At 53.2% G+C, this 22,036-nt stretch overlaps 1 protein-coding gene across 1 annotated transcript; it reads left to right on the plus strand.

The window, feature by feature from the left end:
* The first annotated feature begins 1,216 nt into the window (after positions 1 to 1,216).
* AKAP1 (A-kinase anchoring protein 1) lies at positions 1,217 to 15,683 on the plus strand. The gene is made up of 10 exons (XM_008695523.2): positions 1,217 to 3,036; positions 5,587 to 5,720; positions 7,299 to 7,425; positions 8,010 to 8,137; positions 10,190 to 10,367; positions 11,786 to 11,936; positions 12,393 to 12,460; positions 13,678 to 13,751; positions 13,980 to 14,042; positions 14,601 to 15,683. The coding sequence occupies exons 1-10, from the start codon at positions 1,446 to 1,448 to the stop codon at positions 14,673 to 14,675; spliced, it is 2,589 nt and encodes an 862-aa protein (XP_008693745.2). The 5' UTR covers positions 1,217 to 1,445; the 3' UTR covers positions 14,676 to 15,683.
* The last annotated feature ends 6,353 nt before the right edge of the window (positions 15,684 to 22,036 follow it).

Consider the following 22,036-nt stretch of genomic DNA (forward strand, 5'->3'; position numbering starts at 1 on the left):
TTGTGAATCCCCTCGGGGTCTTGTTAAAATGCAGTTTGTGATTTATTAGGTCTGGCCTGGGGCTGTATTTCTAGCAGGTTCCCAGGTGATGCTCAGTGCTTCTGGTCCATAGACCACTCTTTGAGAAGCAGAGTCCTAGAGCGGTGGTTCCCAGTGGAGGCGCAAATCCAAATAAAGCACACTAGGGCACAAACCCAAATTAAGGTATAATTCACCATATCGGCGGAGGATTTTTGGTTTTAAGAAGGCTTGTGATATTTGCAGACAGAATAAAATTTACTGGCATGGGAGGTACTGAATTATAAGCATTCTAAAATAAGTCTGTCACAAACCTCTAAAGAGAGCTAACCCAGCTTAGCACTTAATACATATCTCAACTAATCCTCGTACCAACCCTCCTTTATGAGCTGTGTCCCCTCTTATGAGGAAAGGAACCTCCGTCTTCATCTCCTTTATGTGTCTGCTGCCTTCTCCTGGCCCTTGATCATTTCTCCTGGCCCAGATCCAATTGATTTAGGTGTCCAGGTTCCTGTCCCTCCAATTGCTGTTCCTCCTACTCCCAGGATCACCTGGGAACACAGTTTGGTTCTCTGTTGCCTACAGGATAAAGTCCAGACTCCACGGTGAGGCCCCAGACCCTCATTGGGTCCACTAAACAACTTGATTCTTCAAGCATGACCTGTAGCTCCATGCCACTATATGTTTTGCAGTCTCTCACCCTGGAGCCTCCCCCTCATCCTTTTGAAATATTACTCATCCTTTATTCCAGTGCTTTCTTGCTGCATCACTGTTTCACTGAGTTATGATTTTGTGGGTAATGTGAGGGACATACATACATGTGGTTTCACGGGTCTTTAAAAATACTCCAATGTCGGGGAGCCTGGGTGGTTCAGTAGGATAAGCGTCCGACTTGATTTCGGCTCAGGTTGTGAACTCTCAGGGTCGTGAGATCGAGCCCCACCTCGGGCTCTGCACTCAGCAGGGAGTCTGCTTGAGGTTCTCTCTCCCTCTGCCTCTTCCTCTGCGCACTCTCTTTCAAAGAAGAAATAAATAAATAAATACTCCAATGTCACCTGAATAGATAAGTGTTCTGGGAGTTTAGAGAACTAAAAAACACAACACACTATCCCCTTGGGGGGAGGATGGAATTTGGCATTGAGAAGTGATGAAGGAAGGGATTTGGGTCCAAGAGAAGGCTCATCTTGTTTCAAGGGAGTGTACGCGGATGAGGAAGCAGAAGGGGGTATGTCTCCCTGCCCACCCGCCTCCAGTGGATCATGCTGTGGGTACAAGAAGGGGGAGGGATGCCCCTTACATAAGGGGCAGGGAAGGGGGGAGACAGCAGGTTGTCTTTCTTTGCAGTGGCATCAGGACCTCTCTGCTTGGCTCTCATAGCATCCCTCTCTCCTCCTCCTATCCAGGTATAATTTCTTCAGGCCTCCAGGATGGCCATCCAGTTCCGTTCCCTTTTCCCCTTGGCATTGCCTGGAATGCTGGCAGTCCTCGGCTGGTGGTGGTTTTTCTCTCGTAAAAAGCATGTCAGCAGCCAGGACAGACAGGTGGAGGCTGTGGAGCTGAGGGCTGGCCGAGCCATCAAAGAGCCACGCCCCAGGGCGGACCCCTGTCCTGGAGTAGTGTCCGCGCCGCCCAGCCTTGTACTGCCGGCCGAGAAGGAGCCCTCTACTGGGAGCAAGCCTCCCGCAGAGCCCCCAGCCTTGCTGCGGCTACATCCAACCTGTCGCAGGTCCGAGTCCTCAGGCAGCCTTCCCAACACCACCGACCCGAGACTCCGGCCAGGAACACGCAGGGATGACAGCGCAAAGGTGGAACTAGCCCTGACGCGTGATGAAGCCAGGTCCGTTCCCCTGGAGTGTCCCCTTCCGACCCCGAAGAGTGTTCCTTTCCCCCACGAGGCAGCCGAGGTGTGCAAGCAAGAGCCCCCCTTTGGTGCAACAGGAGGTCGGGGCTGGCAGGGCCAGGCTGCGGCCCCCCAAGAGAAGCCGAGAGAGACGGGTGGGGCCGAAGGCACTGGTGATGCGCTGTCAGGAGAAAGCGTGCTGGAGGAGGGTGTGTTGTCCCAGGAGCATGACTCTGAACCGGCGATCAGCGAGGTGCCCAGCCCCGCTCCCTCGGGAGGAGCGGGAGAGAAGGGGAAGGACAGCCCCACGCAGGCGAAGGAGGATGCCGTGGGGAAGCTGCTGAGCGGCCTCATCGAATCGGCTCACACGGAGCTGATGGAGGACGAGGAGCGGCTGGCGCCAAGGGTCCGTGGCAGAGCCCGCGACGCAGACTGCACAGGGGAGCCGGGCCAAGACGAGGCTGCGGAGCAGAATGAGAAGATCGAGCAGGCTGCTTATCAGATCATCTCCAGAGTGATCTTGGAGGCAACTGAAGAGGTGCTGGCCACCACCATGGGCAGGATTGCAGATCGGGTGTACCAGGCCTCAGCCGGTCAGCTCCCAGGGCAGAAGGAGGAGAGCTGTGTGCCAGTCTGCCAGAAGACGGCCCCGGGGCGAGATGCTGGGGAGCCCGCGCCGGCCACCGTGGAGCCAGAGGCGGCCTCCGGCGCAGACGCCGCCCTCCACTTGCCGGACCTGCCCGCAGACGACCTGCCACCACCAAAGACCTACAGGAGCTGCCTGAGCAGCCCTCTGTCCAGCCCCAGCAAGGACAGGAAGCCAAAGAACTCCGCACACCACATCTCCCTGGCCCCCTGCCCGCCGCCCGCCGCCCCCCAGGGAGGGTCGTTAGATGAAGCCAGTGTCCTGGCAGAAAAGGCCGGATGCACCCCCTGCACTTCTGACTACAGCCGGGATGTCCCTTCGGTGGCCTCTGAGCCGTGCTCAGATTCCATCAGCACTTCGGGGCTGGAAGACTCGTGTACAGACACCAACTCAAGCCCCAGGAGCAAGGCCATCTCCTCGCCGCTGCCGGAAAGTACTGTGCCCTTCAGCAACGGGGTGCTGAAGGGGGAGCTATCAGACTTGGGGAATGAGGATGGATGGACCGTGGATGCAGAAGCAGATCATTCGGGAGGTAGGAGGGTCTTGGATGTTCCTCGCTTGGAGGGACGGGGTGGGGATTCTCCCATTGTTCGGCAGGCAAAGGCTGCCGGTCTGCCTCTCCTTCTGCAGTAGTAATGCTCTTCAGCTCCGTGTCCCAGCTGGCCTGCGGAATGTCGAGGCCCAGCGTAGCGCTGGTGGGTCACTGAGAAGTTAGGCTCTCCTGAACCCCCAAAGCCACGGGAGCTGTAACTTGGTTTAGCAGCCAGGGACCCTCCCCAGTCCTCCCGAAGGAGTCCATGTTGGGTTTGGTGATGAACCTCCCTGTGCCTCTTTCTCTCTCTTAAACCTGACCTTTTAAAGGTTTTTGTAATGGAGAGGCTTCCTTAGCTTTAATTCCCAAGTACCAGGAATGGGTGTGAACTTTTTTTTTTCAATGGTTTATTTCCTTTTAATCATGTGCTTGTTCCCATGTCTTCACCTGCCTTCCTTCTCCAGAAGCTCTTACCGGGTAAGTGCCCAGAGAGCGGCCACAGCCTTGACACTTGAGGGAGGCTCTCGCTCTCCTGCCTTGTTGTCGCCACTATTCCTCCGCAGAGAGCCTCCGCCATTTACTTTCTGTGCAGCTGCAGTTCCGTCCCCGGGAAAGAGGGGCACTTTGGTCACGAAGTGTCCACTGGGGTTTTCAAGTGCTGACCCAGCATAGACAGTTCAGATCGCTCACATACAGGTCAGCAGCTCCTGACCCTGGTTTCGCAGCCACCCTGGGGTATTTTCAGTTATCTCCCGCAAAGAGGCCATGAATTCCCTGTGGGGTCTCTGACTTGCTTGTCCTGGAGCCGTGCCCCACTGTCTCCGCTCCAGGAAGGTCGGGAGTCTTTAGGGGGAATGTCACTCCTTCCAGCCGCATCTGGTGTGTATCCCACACCACATTTGTCACCTCTGAGATGGCTAATGAATTTAGACACCACTGATTTCTGTACCTCTAAATGAAACAAAGCTCATCATTGTGACCGTGGTTGTAGAAGGCCAGAGACTATAAGATGCATCTGAATTTCAGGGATGTTAGGGTTTTTTGTTTTTGTTTTTTTGGTTTTTTTAAAGATCTTTAAATGGTAAACAAAAATCTTTCTAAGAATGAAGGAGTTTCCCTTTATCGGCTGGCCGTCAGCTGAGTTCAGCCCGTCAGCCGTGTCCTGCCACCTGCAGGTGGATTGTGGCAGCTCCTCGGGTGTGGTGAAGGCCTGGCGCTGAGGCCTCGCGGGAGAGCAGGCTGACGGTCGGTTGGAGGTACAGGGACAGCAGATTGGAGGCTGGAGTGCCATTCTTTTGGCACTCCGGCGTGCAGAGCACAGGCTCCTTCCTCCCGGTCATCCATACCCGAGCGCGCACAGCCCTGCCCTTGCGTGAGGAAGTTGAAACCTGGGGAGCCTGGGGACCACCAGCTGAGGAAGCTGGCCTGTGAACGCAGCCTGCTAGTGTCCCGTGGGGTCTGAGCCACCTCTGGGTGTGCCTGGGGTGACCCATATTGGCCAGTCCTGTTCTGTTCAGGAGAGGCTGAGGCCCCTGATGTTGAGGGACAAGGTCACTTTGAAGGTGACTCGTCCTTAGCTGGGGACGGAATCTCATTGAAGCCTTACTCTGCATCCAGATAGTACATGCAATGCTTGGAAAGGATTATGTCCAGGGTTTGGAGAAATCATGTGGATAATAACCTAATTAGTAGAATCTCAGGAGCGATCTATTTCTGGCAGTTAAGTTGTCCGTATTTAAGCCGAATCCTTCCTCTTAAGCTGGTCTGGACCGTGTTTTTCCGGGATAGCCGCTCTGGCACACTCTAGAGCGGGAGTGGAGCAGACCCACGCTGATGCCAGGGCCCTGCTTCCTGCCCTGTTGTCTGGGGCATGAGCTTCAGCCCAGTCTTTGACCAAGGGGTGAAGACCCGCCATGAGCCGGAAGAGCATTCAGGGTTCACAAGTCAGGCCTAAGCAGAGGGAGAGGAGGGCCTCCTCCCTTCATCTACGTCCAGTAGGGCCCCGGGGCAGGATAAGAATGGGGCCCTCAGACGAGCCAGCAAGGGAGGCCTGTTCTAGCTCTGCTTGACTGATGTTCACCAATGAGCCCGGGCCCGGGGCCTTGGGGCACTAGAGTCCCTTGGTCCGAGTGGCTGACGTGGTTGGAAGGGTGTGGGCCAGTTGTGACTGGTCGGTCTCTGTGGAGGCCTGCCCTGAGAGCAGGCTCCGGGGACCATGTGGACCTTTTGGCCCGCTCCCCCCCACCCCGTGGGCTCCCCTTCCCAGCTCACCACTTGTCTCTGCTCCAGCAGCTGTGGCTGGGCGTGGCTGCCAGTTCAGCAAGTGGGGATGTGAGTGACAGGCTAAAATTAGGTGTATCTACACCCCCAGTCCTCCTTTCATTGGGGTTGTTCTAAGCCTTGTAGACTTCGGGTTGACAGTCACCTGCCAAGCTTGAGGAGGGGGTGTGGGGCGGGGGCCTCCTGGGAATGTGGATTTGGAAGTTCTGCGTTACTGACTGCTCTTAGCTGGCGTCTGTGTGTCTGTGCATGCTGCTTCCTCCCCTGCAGGCTCGGACGGGAACAGCATGGATTCAGTGGACGGCTGCTGTGGCCCCAGGAAGACTGACAGTTTCCAGAACGCCCAAGCAGGCTCCAGTCCTAAGAAGGTTGACCTCATCATCTGGGAGATTGAGGTGCCAAAGGTAAGGGCTGCAAGCTCCACGTTCCCTCAGGCCCAGGGTCATTGGGCTTAGGGGGGAGGGACAGTAAACTCAGAACAGCCCCTGAGCAAGCCAGAGGCTGATGGGAAAGGGAGGGCCACACTCTGCCAGGGCCCAGAGCTTCCTGCGATGTCGTGGAGTCCCCTCAGCTGCCCTCAGGAGGGACCTGTTCTCATCTCCTTCAAACTCACTCATTCTCCCCCTGGGGCTTCCTTGTGTGTGCTGGAGCTCTGATCTGTTTGGAGATGCTAGCAAACACCAGACTGAGGGCATGGGCCAGGCAGGAGTTCCTTCACTGTGCTCTGCTCAGAGCTCCCCAATGCGAAGTGTATTTGATAATTGAGCACAGCATAAATCCATATTTCAGAGAGCTTGAAAAGTATAGACATGTATGAAGAAAATAACAAGCTGCTCTAAACTCACCCCCCGGGAGTGACTGTGAGGACGTGTATTTCCTTCTCGTCTTGCACCCTGTGGTTTTTAAACAAAACTGAGATTATGTTGCTTTAATTAATGCTTTTAAATATTTAACAATTCAATTTTCCTGTGTTATTCTTTGAAAATATGATTTTAACTGCATTATTCCTTGTGTGAATGTCAGTTTACTCCACCAGTCCTCCAATCCAGGCTACTGAGTGGTTTTGAGCTTTTTGCTATCTAACTCAACAATTTTATTAGCTTGATCTTGATGTTTCTCGCTGGGGCTCATAAATAATTGGCCAACTGAATTCTCCTGGGCACTTAGCTCCCTGCCGCTGTGGAGACTTGGCTTGGTTTGAACTGTGGGTCAGGCGGGCTGCTTTGACCCCGGGGTGCTGGCTCCCTAGGTGTTTTCTCCCCCCGTGACCCTGAGAGCCACCGTGCCCTCTTCTCCTTCAGTGGTTGCAGAGGGCACGGGCAGGCAGCTCTGGGTACAGCGTAACCGTGTCCCTGGTGGCTCTGCTGGGGTGGGGTCATTTGGGATTGTCTCAGAGCTTGTCTTACATCATGGCTAAGTCGGGCTGCTCCTGTCTGCCTTAAGCTCTCGGCACGCTGGGCGCTTCTGCAAGCCTTGTGCTCCGAAGGCTCCGGGCTGCTATCAGTTGGCAACAGAAGTGCAAGGGTTCTCAAATGGAGCCTCTTTATCTTCAAAACTGGATAGACTTGAAGAGGTCTGAGGAGTGATAAATCGACCCTTGTGGCTGGCAAAACCTCTCCTAGTATAGATTTGGGAGGAGAAGACGCTGGCTTTGCAGCTTTCTGGATGTGGGCCAGGTTGTCAGGGAAGAAATGGGAACTGCTGAGTCCAGAGCCGGACTGTGTAGTTCAGCCACTTAGTAGCTGTGTGATGTTGGGTGAGTTACTTTGCCTCTTTCAGCTTGTTAACCTCATCTGTAAAATGGTGATAAAGGTATCTGGTTCAGAGCTAAGTGCTCACAACAGTGCCTGGCAAATGAGTGCTGGCATGTTCACAGTTAATGATGTGTTTGAGCTTGACCTTGCGTAAAACGAAGGTAGGTCTTTGGGAACGTAGGGAATTGGTTTCCCATTAACTCCTCCAATGGTCTCTTTCTGTCTCAGCACTTAGTTGGTCGGCTCATTGGCAAGCAGGGGAGGTATGTGAGTTTTCTGAAGCAAACATCTGGTGCCAAGATCTACATCTCAACCCTGCCTTACACCCAGAACATCCAGATCTGCCACATAGAAGGTCAGTGGCAGCTGCTGGCCCGGGTTTCATTGTCTTCCCTGAAATGTAAAGCATTTGAGTCCCAATTATTCCCCTTTTGGAATCCAAGTCTCTGAATAGAAAACCCTGCTCATCCTGGGTGAAGGGAACATGGGCGGGGAGTCTTCCTTCGGCCCTCCTCTCCAGTTCAGCTCCCTGAAGGAGCCTCAGCACCCTCCCCCAGGTCTTCTGGCCAGGAGAGGCATGGGCACTCAGACGGCAGGCTGGGGGGGGGGGGGCTGGGTTTATGGTGCCCACTGCCTCACACGGCTCCCTCACAGAGCAGAGCGTGATTCTCCTCTGGTCGGGCAGGGCTGGGCCTTTCCCATCTGCTAACCTCCTATTGTGTTCAAAGCATGGACACAGCGGCAGGGGTACCATTAGAAAGGTCAGTGGGTTGCAGGCCTCTTTAGATGCCTTTCTTCTTAAGGCGAAACTTAGCTTTCTGGCACCTTAAAGACATACTTGAACGCTAGGAAAACTCTTGTGGAGTGGGGTATATACATGCGTTTGGTTTTCCTGTTTGTCATACCCACTGTGACTCTCCTGCCTCTACCCCCATTTAGGTTCTCAGCATCATGTAGACAAGGCACTGAACTTGATTGGGAAGAAGTTCAAAGAACTGAACCTCACCAATATCTACGCTCCCCCACTGCCATCCCTGGCACTGCCTTCTCTTCCAATGACTTCCTGGGTGAGCATGCACCTAGGGGACCAGATAAGACCTTCTTGTCTCCCTTTCACTCCAGCCTTTCCCAAATAAGAAACTCCCAAGACTGTGCTCGTTGATGCCTGTGACCTCTCACCTCTGGCCTCCTCTGGTCGGTTTGGTTCTGCTTCTAGCTTGTGTTCTCTGCCGCCGGGCTCTGGGGCTGAAGTGCTGGTACAAAGCCAGACATGCCTCTGTCCCCACTTGGAAGGACTGTTCTCGGGCTCTGCTGCCCTGGCACCTTTTGTGTTTTCAAGACATTTGCCTAGAAAGGATTATAGTCTGTCCAGGAGACTGGGTGCACCCAGACTGGCTTGGGTCCCTTCAAAGCTGGTGATGTGTCCAGAGTCCCAGCCTAAGACCTCTGAGGCCTGGGTGGGACCCACTGTTGTGGGTCTGGATGGGCTTGGAGTGGGTTCTTATGTTCCTTACTCCTAGTTGAGTGGGGTCTAGTGGTGGCCCTAGTGAAGGATTCCCTTCCCCTTCTCACAGGAGGTACCTAGGTTATAAAGGAAAAGAAATCCTCCCCACCCGGCCCTGGGAGCCAGGTGGCTCTTTGGAGGTTGCTCCTGGAGTTTGGCAGGAGGGAAAGCTGACATCTTGGGGCCTTTGTGTGCTGGGGGCTGTGAGGTCTCTGGGGCCTATCACTCGAGATCCTGCAGCATGCCGCTAGCTCTCTTTGAGCCTTCTGTCCCTCGTGGAAGAATTGTAGGGCTCTGTAGGCTAAGATGACAACAGCACTTCACACACAGGCTGAATGTGCTGCTTCAGGAAAATTGTCTCCTGGTGTGTGTTTGGGGGGGTGTGACTTCTTGGTTCTGTATCTCCAAAGACACTCGTGCCGTGGGGGGAGGGATGGGTGTCCTGTTACTTTCCTGTGGATATTGGGGAGTGGGCTGAACCCCACTCCATGCTTTACTTCTGAATCCTAGCATTTTTTCCCCAGCAGGCTTGGACCAGACCCACTCTTTAATTGTAAATAATTGAGCAGCTGGGATGGCTTCCTTCCCTTGTTCTCTGTGTGGCTTGGTGGAGCTGGTGAGGAGATCCCAGGTGCCTTTCAAACAGCTGTACTGGGGGGAGGGGTGGAGGTCAGGACTCTTAGCCAGAGGCCCTGCCAACTGACTGGAAGGTGGTCTCAACATCTTCCTGTGTCCAGAGCACCTAGGGTTGCCTGTAACTTGGCATTGGGAAAACTAGTGTCTAGGGACAAGTCTTTTTTTCCTTTTCTTTTTTTTTTTTTTTTAAGATTATATTTATTTATTTGACACAGAGAGAGAGACTAGAGAGCACAAGCAGGAGGAATAGAGGGGGAGGGAGAAGCAGACTCCCCGCCGAGCAGGGAGCCTGAAGTGGGAGTTGATCGCAGGACCCTGGGATCATGACCTGAGCTGAAAGCACATGCTTAACCAGCTGAGCCACCCAGGCGCCCTAGGGACAAGTCTTTTTGAGAGCAGTCTTGGCCTCTACTAGGGCCTTTAATGTAGGGCCTGGCCACTGAGCAAACCTACATTCCAAATCCAGAGTGGGAATGAGTTGGAGGAGGTCTGTGGAGTGCAGAGAGCAGGAGACAGAATGCCTCAGACTGTTGGATTCTCGCTGGCAGGAAAGCAAAGTAGAGGGACCCTGTGGGACTTGGAGCTCCTGGGCTCAGCTGCAGGGCCCAGGTTGCTGGCTGACGGGCCTGGGGCCTGCCCACCTCTTATTCTCTGGTGGCTTGTTCTCCGGGCCCTTCATTCCCTTGCCTTCCCTGGGTGTTAGACTCCTCAAGAAAGGCCCCTGCCCAGCCCTGGGACGAGGCCTCCTCTAGAGGTCACTCTTGGCATTGCAGGACAGGGGCCACAGGTGCCACACTTTCCATGGTTGAAGTAGTTGTCCTTGGGCTTCTGCCATTTGGGTGCCATGTTGCTTTGGGCTGCGATGCCCTTCTCAGAGATGTGCCAGTTCAGAGGCTTGCCCTGGGGCCTCAGGGCTTATCTCAAACATGAGAAGAGAAGGATTGCTGCAGTGCCTGCTGCTCCTTTCCCTTCCCTACAGCTCATGCTGCCCGATGGCGTCACCGTGGAGGTGATCGTGGTCAACCAGGTCAACGCCGGGCACTTGTTCGTGCAGCAGCACACGCACCCTACCTTCCACGCACTGCGCAGCCTGGACCAGCAGATGTACCTGTGTTACTCTCAGCCCGGAATCCCCACCTTGCCCACCCCAGTGGAAAGTAAGTGCTGCCCTGGGGTCAGCTGGGGAGCCTTGGGCTCTGGCCAGGCCAGGGGGAGGAGTTCTGGGGGTGGCCTGTTCTGCCCTTGGTCTTGACCCAGGAGGAGGCTGTTCTGGGATCCTTCACGGGAACGGCATCCCTGAGTCTTGCCGTCAGTGTGGAGTCACTCCTGGGCTGAGTTTCTCAGCTATCCCAATGGAAATGGTCTTCCCACTGGCTGACAGAGTCCCATGGGATTGGAGTAGATCTTTGACACATGAGTTCAGATCCCAGCTTTGCCATGTATCAGTTGAATGGGGCGATGCCCACTTGTTTGAGGAATCAGGGTTGGATTGTATGTGTGTTATATGTAAAGTCCCTGATCCAGATGACGGTTCTCGGAGAAGCTCCCTGAGAGCAATAGACCCCCTGCCGTGGGGTGTCTCCCCTCCATGTGACAGGTGAGAAAACAGGCTCTGAGTCAGGTCGCTGGCCCAGGGGATACCTGAGCGAGAACTGGGGTCTAAACGCAGTTGTGCTCCTGAGTCTGTGCTTGGGCACTATATTCTTATTGCCCTTGTTGCAAGAATCCCGTGTCAGAACATCTCTTCACCCACCCTAATCTAGGGACTCCTAACCTGGACCACTCTGTTGGGGTTTTAAGGCTTTAAGGGAAACTTTGAAGCTACCTGTAGCAGAAATAAGGATTTAATTGTCGTCAGAGTCTCTTAACGTTGCTTTGATCCATCAGTGAAGACCAAACTGGGGTCTAATAGGTGACTGTACCAGGGGTTCCCTTTAAGGGTCAAGGCGAGGACCTAATGTGGTCAGCTGTGTGTGCAGGCCCTCACCCTGTAGTTCCACCTGTCCTGGCCCAGCTGCCGCAGGGTGGGGTTGGTGCACTGCTGGTGCACTTGCTCCCTGGCCTTGGCTGCCTGGGACACCTTCCTGAAGCAAAGGCGAGAAGAGGTGGGCTTAAGCCTGGGGGTCCTCTTCTGATCGACTTCTGAGTCTCCACAGGCCAGAACAGGCTCCAGATACCAGGCCAACAAGATCTGCTGCACTTGGAGGTTCTTGATTCTTTCTGAGACTTTCCCTTAAGAATATAAATCCCCATTCCCTGAGTTTTGGATTTTACTTGTTTCCTTCTGGTCAATCCTTGTCCATCTCAGGCTTTAGTGGGTTTCAGAATAAATGGATCTGGAAGAACGCTTTTTGGTCTGGAGAGCTTTTTGGGTGGCATACATGGGAGGCCAGATTTCCCACGTGCAGGTCTTTCCCTTGGCCAGTCTCGGACTTCAGGGAAGCTTTGGAGACTCCTGGCTATTCCCCAGCCCTGTGGAGACACAGGGCCCTGAGAAGTAACGTGGGGAGGTGGGTGACCCTTGGTGCCCTGCACCATGCCAGAAGTATCCACACACTCTCTTCCTGACCTGCAGTAACAGTCATCTGTGCTGCCCCCGGCGTGGATGGTGCCTGGTGGCGAGCCCAAGTGGTGGCCTCCTATGAGGAAAGCAATGAAGTGGAGATCCGCTACGTGGACTATGGTGGATATAAGAGAGTGAAAGTGGACGTGCTCCGGCAGATCCGGTGGGTCCACACTCCTCAGACATGCACATGCCCCGGGTGTTGGGATGTGGGATTTCTGCAGAGCTGGCTCAGTTCTGCCAAGCCTGGGACCTAGGTTGAGTCTTTCTCCTGCTGCCTACTCTGGTTTGGCAGAGTGCTAGAAACAGACTGCATGCTCGCCTCAGCTAGAAAGGACTGTCTTGTCGCAGAGGTCCCCCAAGTATCCTAGGGCAGACGTGAAGCAGGCTTCTCTCTGGGAGCTTGACGCCAGCAGTCCCTCTGAGGTCAGGCTGCTGCAGGGGGAAGCCTGCATTCAGGCATGCTGGGAGCTGCAGCTTGCTGCCCGTCGTATATGCCTCGCCTGGCTTTGTCTTGGGTTTGCTGAGGTCTCACAGGGCTAACGCACGAAGTAAGTATTGGCCTGAGGTGGTGTCAGCCTTCAGGTTCATAAACAGTGCTCCTTCTTTGCCTTTCTAGATCTGACTTTGTGACTCTGCCGTTCCAGGGAGCAGAGGTCCTTCTGGACAGCGTGATGCCCTTGTCAGGTAACAGATGGGGCCCCTGATGTGGTGGGCACAGTCGTTGAGAGTAGGTCTTTCTCTCTGAGAGCCTCGTTTGTGCCCGGAGGTCTTAGGCTAACACAGCTTGCTGCCTCTGTTTTGGATTGGATAGGTCTAGGCTGAGGCCTGAGGACGTGCCTCTCTAACAAAGACTCAGGTGATGCCAGTGCTGCTGGCCCATGGACCACCGTTCTGGACTTTACCCAGGCTGCCAACTTTGAGAGGTTTCTAACATAGGCACTTTCCAGAATGTAGCTGAGACCCAGGGTCCTAGTATCCCTCCGTGGTCGAGGGTAGGTGTGGAGGCGTGTAGCATTGCTCAGCTGGGCCTCAGCTCCCAGGCACCGTGGGGACCGTGTGGACACTCACCTGTGTGGTATCCTAGACTGACCCTGTCCCCAGACGGAAGGGGGACATGGTGATCCTGGGCAAGAGAGTCAGCCTCACCAGTTTTTTAAACCCTCTGGAAAATGGGGCAGGACGAGCCCCCGCCTGTCCTTCAGGGTGGCCGAGGGAATCCCATAAACCCAGGAGCTGGCATGTGGACGGTGGTCAAGTCGCAGCTGCCGATACCAGGGAATTTGTATTTGTAGGTGATAGTCGGGTCGTGCCACACTCTGGTCTGCATCCGGGAAGGGCCCAGAAGCCCTGCAGGCTGGCTGCAGCCCTGGCGGCCTGCGCGCTGGGCCGACGCCTGCTTCTGTTTTCCCTTATTGCTCTTGCGCGGCCCCGCTCCGTTTCCGTGCGTCCCCGCGCTCTGCGCAAGCCCGGCTGAAGCGCGCGCTCCTGCGTCCGTGCGGCCGGCCTTCCCGACCCTGCGTCTCCGTCCTTCCGCCTCTGGCGCCGCGCCCTCCCCGCCCACGCTGCGCTCGCCGGCCCGCCCTGGTCGCGGCCGCGGCCTCGCTGCGGGAAGGTTCAGCCCGGTCAGCGCCCAAATTCGGCGGCGGCGGCGGGAGCCTTCCCCTTGAAGGCGGCGTTTCTGTCGCACTGCAGGCCGCACGCAGCAGAGAGCCGTGAGCGTGTCCGCTCGCAGCCCCGCGGAGGCCTGGCCTCCGTGCTGCCGCAGGGGGCTTCCCGGTGACGTTCTGCGGAGCCTGGCAGTCGCAGGCGTCCGCCCCGAGAAGCCCCGGAAGCTGTGGGAGCGACAAGGATGCGTTGCCTCCGGGAAAGCCTAAATGCTTCTTTTCTTTTGCCTTTCGAAGATGATGACCACTTTTCACCTGAAGCGGACGCAGCCATGAGCGAGATGACCGGAAACACGGCGCTGCTGGCTCAGGTGCGGGCGTGGGCGGCGGGCCGCGGGCCGGGGTCTGTCTGACGAGCCCCCGCCTGCCTTCTGTGCCGCGCCTGCCGGCCTCTCTTCCAAGGACCTTGCGTTCTTGCGAACTGACCTTTGAATTCCTTACTCCTTTGTGGCTTGGGCCCTGGGTTGGCCAGCATTCTTTAAGGAGGGGTGCGTGGGGTGGCTTGTCAACAGGCTCGTTTTCTTCTGTTGTTTTTCTAGGTGACAAGTTACAGTCCCACTGGCCTTCCTCTGATTCAGCTGTGGAGTGTGGTTGGAAATGAAGTAAGTTCTGCTCTTCCCTTTGAGTTATTGGCCAGCGGTCATGGCTGGGCTTGGAGCTGAATCTGCCGTTGTCTCCTCTTGAGCTCCTCAGAGGATGTGACTGTAGACCAGTGGCCCCCCCGTTCAGCAATGTCCGGAGATGGTTCTTGGTTGCCCCAGTTGGGGGTGGCGATGCTAGCGGCATCTGGCAGGTAGAGGCTGGGGAGTGGCGCGAAAGCTCCCGCAGTGCACAGGACAGGCCCCACCGCAAAATGTCGGCGGTCCTTCCTGGACGTAGGACCTTCCTGGACCTTGTGTCCACTGGGTTTTTTTCCACCCCATTTCATGGTGTTAACACTTAGATTTCTTTAGTGTATTGAGCAGCCTGCCCTCATGCTGACAGAACATTCAGTCAGTGCCCGCATTGGCCTGGAAGAGTCCTGTCCCCCACCCCCTACTTCTCTCCTACCTTCAGCATGCCGTGGTCACCTGGGACCGAGAGGGGGGGAACCCGAGTTGGCCTGACAGCTGGCCCTGAGATGCAGTGGGCAAAGCTCTCAAGGGAACTTTGTTTTCTAGGCGGTGTTGATAAACCGGTCGCTGGTGGAGCGAGGACTTGCTCAGTGGGTAGACAGCTACTACGCGAGCCTCTGACCCCCGTCCCCCACAGACGCTTCTGGAGTCTTTTTGCACTGTTGAAATTGGGCTTGGCGCTGAGGCAAAGACGTTACATCAGAATAACAAACGTTATCTTCCCCAGAAAGTCGTCTTTTTTTTTTTCCCCACACTGTTGTCATGTTGAGAAGTCTCCTCTCTGAGACAAGGAAGGAACCATGGGTTCCTTCAAAGCCATAGGATGGTGTATAACAAGCCAGTCAGTTTAGCCTGGTTCCAAGCCTTTAAAAAAAAAAAAAAAAAAAAAGAGTGAAAGTAAAACTGTCTGAACCAGGTTGTCCTCCACCACCTCTGTCCCCTTCTTCCTTCCCACCTCCTCCCCTCACTCAGAGCCAGACCACCTGCAGCAGATGGGCCAAGGGATGTGTTGCCTGAGGGTTTCTTTTCCTTCAAAATCTTTCTTCAGGGAGCAAGACATGAAATCACTAATTGGTATTGATTACTTGTACAGCTTATGTCAATGAATTTATGATGTTTAACCAGTTTTTATAAACTTCATCTGGGTCTCTAGGAAGGCGGACTTTTTAATGCATATGTAAATATGAAGCAGTTAGACCTTCGGCCTTGGTCGGTGGGGGAGGGGAACGGTTATCTTGCCAAGCCTGGTTGTAATTTGTAACCATTTTCTATTTGTGCAAACTCTGTAAATATATGTTTAAAAAATGTAATATTTTGTATAAGATACACTGGAGAACAAAGGGAACTAAAGATTTTTCCACACCCCACATCATCTGTGAGCAGAAGTAACTTCTGCAGCGCACAGCTACCCCTGCGGGCTCCTCCTGTGGCTTCCCGCATACTGGACAGGGCGACTGTAGGGTATAGATTGTGAGCGGGGATTTTTTTTTTTTTCCCTGTACAAATTTGTTAAAAAAAAAAAAAAAATCAACTCATTTGAATTACCTTCCTGTGGTGTGTTTCTTTTTTTAGACTGGCTTCAGCATTGTGCCGACGTAAGAAAGTAACTTATATAAATCTTGAACTGTATACACTGTAGCTTTGAGTCCATTTCTTCCAGGGTGAGAGGGTTGGGGTGGGGAGTGAGGAGGTGGTGGTGAGTGGTGGGCTGGAGGGGCCCCTCTAAAGGAGCCCCAGGGCTCTGGGAAGACCAGTTAGCCAGAAATTTCCATTTTTCCCTCTCCTTGCCCCTCAAGGTGGCAGCCAAGCTTCCTCTGGCTTTCCCTGGTGAGTGTCTCAGATAGCCAGGCCTGAGTTTAAAGCACTGGTTTCCACAATTCTTTGGGCATTCTCAATAGATCTTTGAAGTTACGTCATCGGTTGCAGCGGTAGGAACAATATATGCCTACATGGGGAGAGCAGAATGACGTTTGATTTTTTATATATTTATTTATTTTACAGAGAGCGTGTATACATAGGAGGGAGGGGCAGAGGAAGAGGGAGAAAGAGAAAGAATCTGAAGTGGACGCCCCACTGAGCCCAACATGGAGCTCGATCTCAGTCTCAAGACCCTGAGATCATGACCTGAGTGGAAATCCAGGGTCTGATGCTTGACGGACTGAGGACCCTTCACCCTGAGGGAATCCTCCCACAGAGCTGCAGCCACTCCCCTAGCTGTAGGTAATGAGTGCTTGCTTACCCTCATCTGTAGGATCAGCTCATGGGACTAACCTCAACCTCAGGGCGATGAAGTAAAATCATGGGAGTGTGCTCCATTAGAGTTTGGCCCAAGGCGAGCTCTCATGCGATCATAGCTGCAGGATGACCTAAGCCCCAGCAGTAATGGGCTGTGACATTGGCCAGCTTGGGTTACACCCAGTCTCAGCTTTTTCTGTAAACTCTGCATCACTGGAGCAGACAAGGGGGTGTGGGAGCCTTCAAGCTAGTTTGAGGAGAGTCGCAAAGCCTGGTGTGCAGATTTGGCCTTTGGGAGCTATTGAGAGGTTTTAATGGAGGGAGCCCCAGAATTCTGGTGCCTGGTGGGGGATGGGGTGGTCCAGACAAGATAAGGGCTCCCAGTGAGACAACTCCTGGGGTGACAAGTGATGGGTCAGGATTCCTTGGACAAGGCCCCCAGGATTGGGGCAGATAGGTAGTGGGGATGAGGAGGTGGGCTGCTCAGGGCTTACAGTCTCAGCCCGAGGGCTGGGTCCATTTAAGAAGGCTTTGGTATATGGGCGTAAAGTAAGTTTGGAGGTTGGTGAAGGGCATGTACTCTTTGAGTTAACCCTTCTCAGATTCCGGAGTTGGGAAAAAGTTGATTTTGACCATTTTGTTGGTCATCTTACAGAGGAGTAGATTTATGGAGGTCCCGGCTCCCCCATTCTGGACACCAGTCCTTTGGCCAGTATATTTCAGACATGTGCTCCGAGTTAACCGGGCCATCCAGGGGACAGCTTAAGTATGACTGAAAACTCATGGTGCTGGAGGGAGACTTGGTCACCTGCCCAGGGTATGGGGGAGACAGGTGGAGAGCTGGGCGCGGGAGGCTGGAGCTTCCAGCCTGTTCTCACTACAGGTGTTTATTTCAACTGTTTCTCACCCCAGTCCTCGGGGCCCTGCCACGTGTGGCTGCTCCCAGCAGGGTGTCAGCCTGGAGGCTGGGGCCGGGGTTACTGCTACGCCTTGTACAGCCTCGCGCATGCCCCTTAACCATCACGGGCTTGAGATAAGTCAAGATGAGCCGGGGTGATGGGGAACTTACTGTGTCAGTGTGCTGTTTTGCGGGAGATACTTGGTCCTCATGAAACCCCAGGGAGGCAGCGACTGACCCTGGAAATAGATGGTGACTTCAGAGAGTGGTTTGCAGTTGGACCCTCAAAGCCAGGCTGTTGTCCCAAGGCAGGTCTCGACCGCAGCTCCTCCGGAGCAACGTGAGAACTGATCACACTTCGTTCCGCATCCCCAAGTAGAGGCTACAGTCGTTAAGTCATCAGCCCGCAAAACAGTCTTAAACTGAGAATGGGAAAAACACCATGGCAGAAGGTGATCAATCATTTTGCTTCTATAAGAAATTAAAATTGGAGAAATGCAAATAAAGCCAAGAAGAAGAGGTAGCATGTAGGCCAGAGTGAACGTTTTTGATCTTTGATGATCTAGAAAGGAAAAAAATCTCCACTGGGAAAGGTCGTCAGGGATATGGACAGCTAAGAGAACATCTGGATGGTTTCTGGACCAGCACTGTCCAGTAGAAACGTGTGAGCCACGTGTGTGTAATTTAAAATTTTCTAGGAGCCTCATTAGGAAGGAAAAAACCAGGTGTGACTAATTTGAATAGTTTGTTTAGCCCAACATTTCAACATGTCATGCACATTGGAAATATCAATGAGATTGTATAGTATTTTCATAGTAAGTCTTGGGAATCCTGTGTGTATATTTCACATTTCCAGCCTGTCTTTCCCGACTAACCACGGCTCAGGTGCTCAGCCACAGGTGGCTGCCTTGTTGGGTACCAGACTGTCCCACTGATCAGCATCACACCAGTACTGACGGCCTTAGGTTGACCTTTGTTTGTCCGTATTCAAAAAGCTCTAGGTTCTTTTGCACATTTATTTTTCCAGATGACCTTTAGCATGATTTTTTTGAGAGGCAATCATGGTGAATGTTCTACCGACATTTGGAAAAAATAATGCATGTTGTTGGTTTGTTATAAAGTTTTATGTACTATATTAAATTGAGCTTGTAAATTATTCATATCTAGTTTTTCGTTCTTGCCCCCTCCCTTCACTTTTTTTTTTTGGGGGGGGGTCTGTACTTTCCATTTCCAAGAAAAGTGCATTAAAAGATTCCGGTATTATCAACGTTTTCCTGTTCTTCTTAGGTGGAAACTTCTGAAAGAAGCCCATGGGTGATATTTTCTCATCGTTGGTGTTCTGTCTGGTGCTTTTTGTTTTAAATTTTATATTTTTTTCTGTCACTTAACTTAATGAGGTGGGTGGGTGGCTTATAAACAGCACACTGCTAGAAGTTTTTAAAATTTTCTTTTAGTGAAATCTAAGAGGTCAGGTGAATGTGGCTTGTTCGTTGTGGTCACTGTTGTGATGTTATTTGCCATGTAGTTCATTTTTCTGTTATGTTTTGGTTTTGGGTAGTTTTTGTTTTTGCTTTTCTCATTTGCTTGATCAGAATTTTTCCTTGTAATGATTTTAGCTTTTATTTTTTAAAAGATTTATTTGAGCAAGAGCATGAGAGAGGGCAGAGCACAAGCAGGGAGTGAGGGAGGGGGAGGGCAGAGAGAGAGGGAGAAGCAGGCTCCCACTGAGCAGGGAGCCCAATATGGGGCTTGATCCCAGGCCCCTGGGATCATAACCTGAGCCTAAGACAGATGCTTAACTGACTGAGCCACCCCCTAAATTTAGCACTTAACGTCTTATTTCTTTGTTATCAGTGGATATCAGTTATTCGCCAGTAACTTTGAATTTGTATTTCTCTTAATATCACATAGTTAAGTCCTCCTTTCCCCCCAAAAGGGAGACTCAGCAGAAAGATTTTTGCCTTTCTTCCTACAAGTGTGAATGCACACACTTTCTCTGTCTCCTGGGTTTTGTTAGAATCCTCTAGAATCCAGTTCAGAATTCAAACTTTTTTCATATCAGCATCTATCTCAAGAGTTTTAGAATGGTGACATTAAACTTTAGTCATGTTACCGGGAAACATTTTTGCATAAATGGTGCATAATGCACCAGCATTACTCCTACTATTTCTTACACACCTGCTCCTGAGGTCCTTATTTTGATTTACTTTCGTGTGGAGTAGGCCTGACTTTTTTTGGTTTTCAGAACGCCTTGTACATCTGAACATTTCTGTCTTTTTGTCCTGACACCAGCAGTTATTCAGCTGAGCATTTCTGCTGGAGTGAAGGTCTCCCGCCAAAAAGCCTGCCCCCCCCCCCCGCGGTGGGACGGTGCACCCTCGTACACGTGTGCTCGGCAGGTAGAGGCAGAGTGTGTCCCGAGGCGGACTCACTTGCTCTCTCCCTCCCTGCGGCGGCTGTGCTGCAGGTGGAGCCCAGTCCGTGCACCCGGGTCCCGGCGTGAAGACGACCGAGCAGCAGACTTGCAGCCAGTCCCGCATGGATGTTGGTGTGCGGAGCAAGTCTGTCCTGAGTCACTGAGGTTGAGGTGGTGTGTTCTCTGCAGCCTGTTCTAGCCTGACTTGATCGATGGTCCCTCGTTCTGGGCCCCTGACCTTTCCTCTGAGGACTCAGAGCTCTGGCCATGGGGCTTGGGGCAAGTTTCTACCCCTCTCTACCCCCCTCCTTCCATCCGTAAAACCTGGGGGTGAGTTAGATGAACACAGAGGTCTTGCCAGCTTTGCCTTTAGACTGATTTGTTCTGTAAATAAGAGCCTTCCTGGAGATTCCCGTTAACGAGGCTGGCTGACTTTGTATTTTTACAAAGCAAATTATCTAGGCGAGATCTTGGCTGTTCGTTGCTAGAAATAGGCCCGGCTGACATCTGGTCGGACAGACACCATTTGAGAAGCCCTGGAAGGCCCCGGAAGGCAGACACCTCCTACCTCGACCTGGGATGGATTTCTTGCCTTTCTTCAGCTTCCTTGGCTTGGTGACAGGCAGGAGCTCTGCCTGCTCCCACTCATGTCTTTCTCTCCACTGAGAGCCTGCTGTCTGCCGGGCATCCTGCGAGGGGGCTGCGAGGGAGACACGCCGGTCCGTAGGAGCATTGCTCCCTGGGGAGGGGGGCTCGGTGATCTCTACACAGATGGTGCTTTCCTGTGGAGGTGCCTTCCCTCACTTCCTTAGGGGGTCCTGGCAACTGCTGGTGAGGTGGGAGACGGGCTGCAAACCAGCAGCGCCAGGACGGGGACTCGGGCCTTCCAGACTCCAGATGCCGCTCTTAACCACAGGGCCATGTTGCCAGGACGGTGAGTGAGGCTGGCATTCCCGTGTTTCTGGGCGGGCTCCTTGTGGGAGGTGGCCTCCCACCACCTTGAAGGAAGAGAAGGCCGAGGAAAGAGGTGAGGGTGGTAGGGGGCAACTGCATAGCAAGGGCCACCCTCCCACAGGATGGGGGTTGTCCTGTAGCTCTGGCTCAGGGCCACTTGGAGAAAGAGATGGTAAAAGAGGAAGCACGTCTTCACGGGAGGCTGTCTGTCCTCATGTGTAGAAGTCCTATCTTTTCGTCCTTGCAGTTTTTTTAGCAGGTGATAGAATTCGTGATTCCAAAGGTATCGAAGGATAACCAGTGAAAGGTGTCTCCTTGCCGTGTGCCCCAGGCCCCCTCGTTTCCTCTCCAGGGAGATGATTTAGTTTCTCGTGTTTTCTCCGAGAGGGCCCATCCCTCACACACACAGATGACAGCGTAGTGTCGGCCTCAGGCCACAAACCAGACCTGTGTTTGTAAGTACAGTTTTATCGGTCCACAGCCACGGGCATTGGGTTGCATAATGTCCATTGTGCTACAACCACCGACTTGACCTGCCATAGAGACCGTATGCCCTGCGAGGTCAGAAATACCCAGTCCTTGGGGCGCCTGGGTGGCTCAGTCGGTTAAGCATCTGCCTTTCGGCTTACTCGGGTCATGATCTCAGGGTCCTGGGATAAGTTCCACATCAGGCTCCCTGCTCTGCAGGGAGTCTGCTTCTCTTTCTCCTTTCTTCCTGCAGCTCCCCATCTGTGCTCTCTCAAATGAATAAAATTAAAAAAAAAAACACAAACAAAAACTAGTCCTTTACAGAAAAAGTTTGCTGACCTCCCCACTGTAAACACCCCTCCATATTTGCCCCCCTATTCAACCAAACTTAAATGCGTCCTTAGTATTTCCTGCCTCTTTTCCAACCGTGAATTCTTTAGACTTTGAGCATTACAGAATCTAAAGGGTCCCTAAGGTTCTCCGCGGTGGGCAGCTCTGTGTCTTGTAGATCCCCTCCCGGTAGAAGCCTTGTTCCCGGTAGGGTGATCCAGCACAGAACTGTCCACTGATGCAGGGTGGGCACAAACCCAGGGTAGACCAGGAAGACCCTTTTTGGGCAGCAGAGTGTGGTCCACCATCCCAGAGTGCCGGCAGCACCTGGGAGCAGAATCCCAAGCCCCACCGTACTGAACCCACTCTTCCTTTTACTAAGACCCGTAGGGGTTTTATGTGCTCACACGAGTTCGAGAAGTGCTGTTCCGGGCCGGTAGTGTCCAACTGTGGCCGCATACTGGAATCTCTTTGAAAACCACCGGTGCATGGACCCGTTCTCAGAGATGCAGAGTTTGCTGGGCTGGGTGGCAGCCTGGGCATTGAGATGTATTTTTTAGAATTACTACTTCTGGAGTGTAACAAACACCTCTGTTAAACTCCATAAAGTGCACAATGCCTGAGGGTAGGACGCGATGTGCTTATACACAGATACACCTGGGTCACCCTAGTCAGGGGAAG

This window comes from Ursus maritimus, unplaced genomic scaffold (genome assembly GCF_017311325.1).
Source record: "Ursus maritimus isolate PB19 unplaced genomic scaffold, ASM1731132v1 scaffold_24, whole genome shotgun sequence".
NCBI lineage: Eukaryota > Metazoa > Chordata > Mammalia > Carnivora > Ursidae > Ursus > Ursus maritimus.

Coding starts and splice junctions, on each gene's coding strand:
- AKAP1 (XM_008695523.2), top strand. CDS start 1,446: ATGGCCATCCAGTTCCGTTCCCTTTTCCCCTTGGCATTGCCTGGAATG. Junction 3,037..5,586: donor AGAAGCAGATCATTCGGGAG/GTAGGAGGGTCT, acceptor CCTCCCCTGCAG/GCTCGGACGGGAACAGCATG. Junction 5,721..7,298: donor GGGAGATTGAGGTGCCAAAG/GTAAGGGCTGCA, acceptor TTTCTGTCTCAG/CACTTAGTTGGTCGGCTCAT.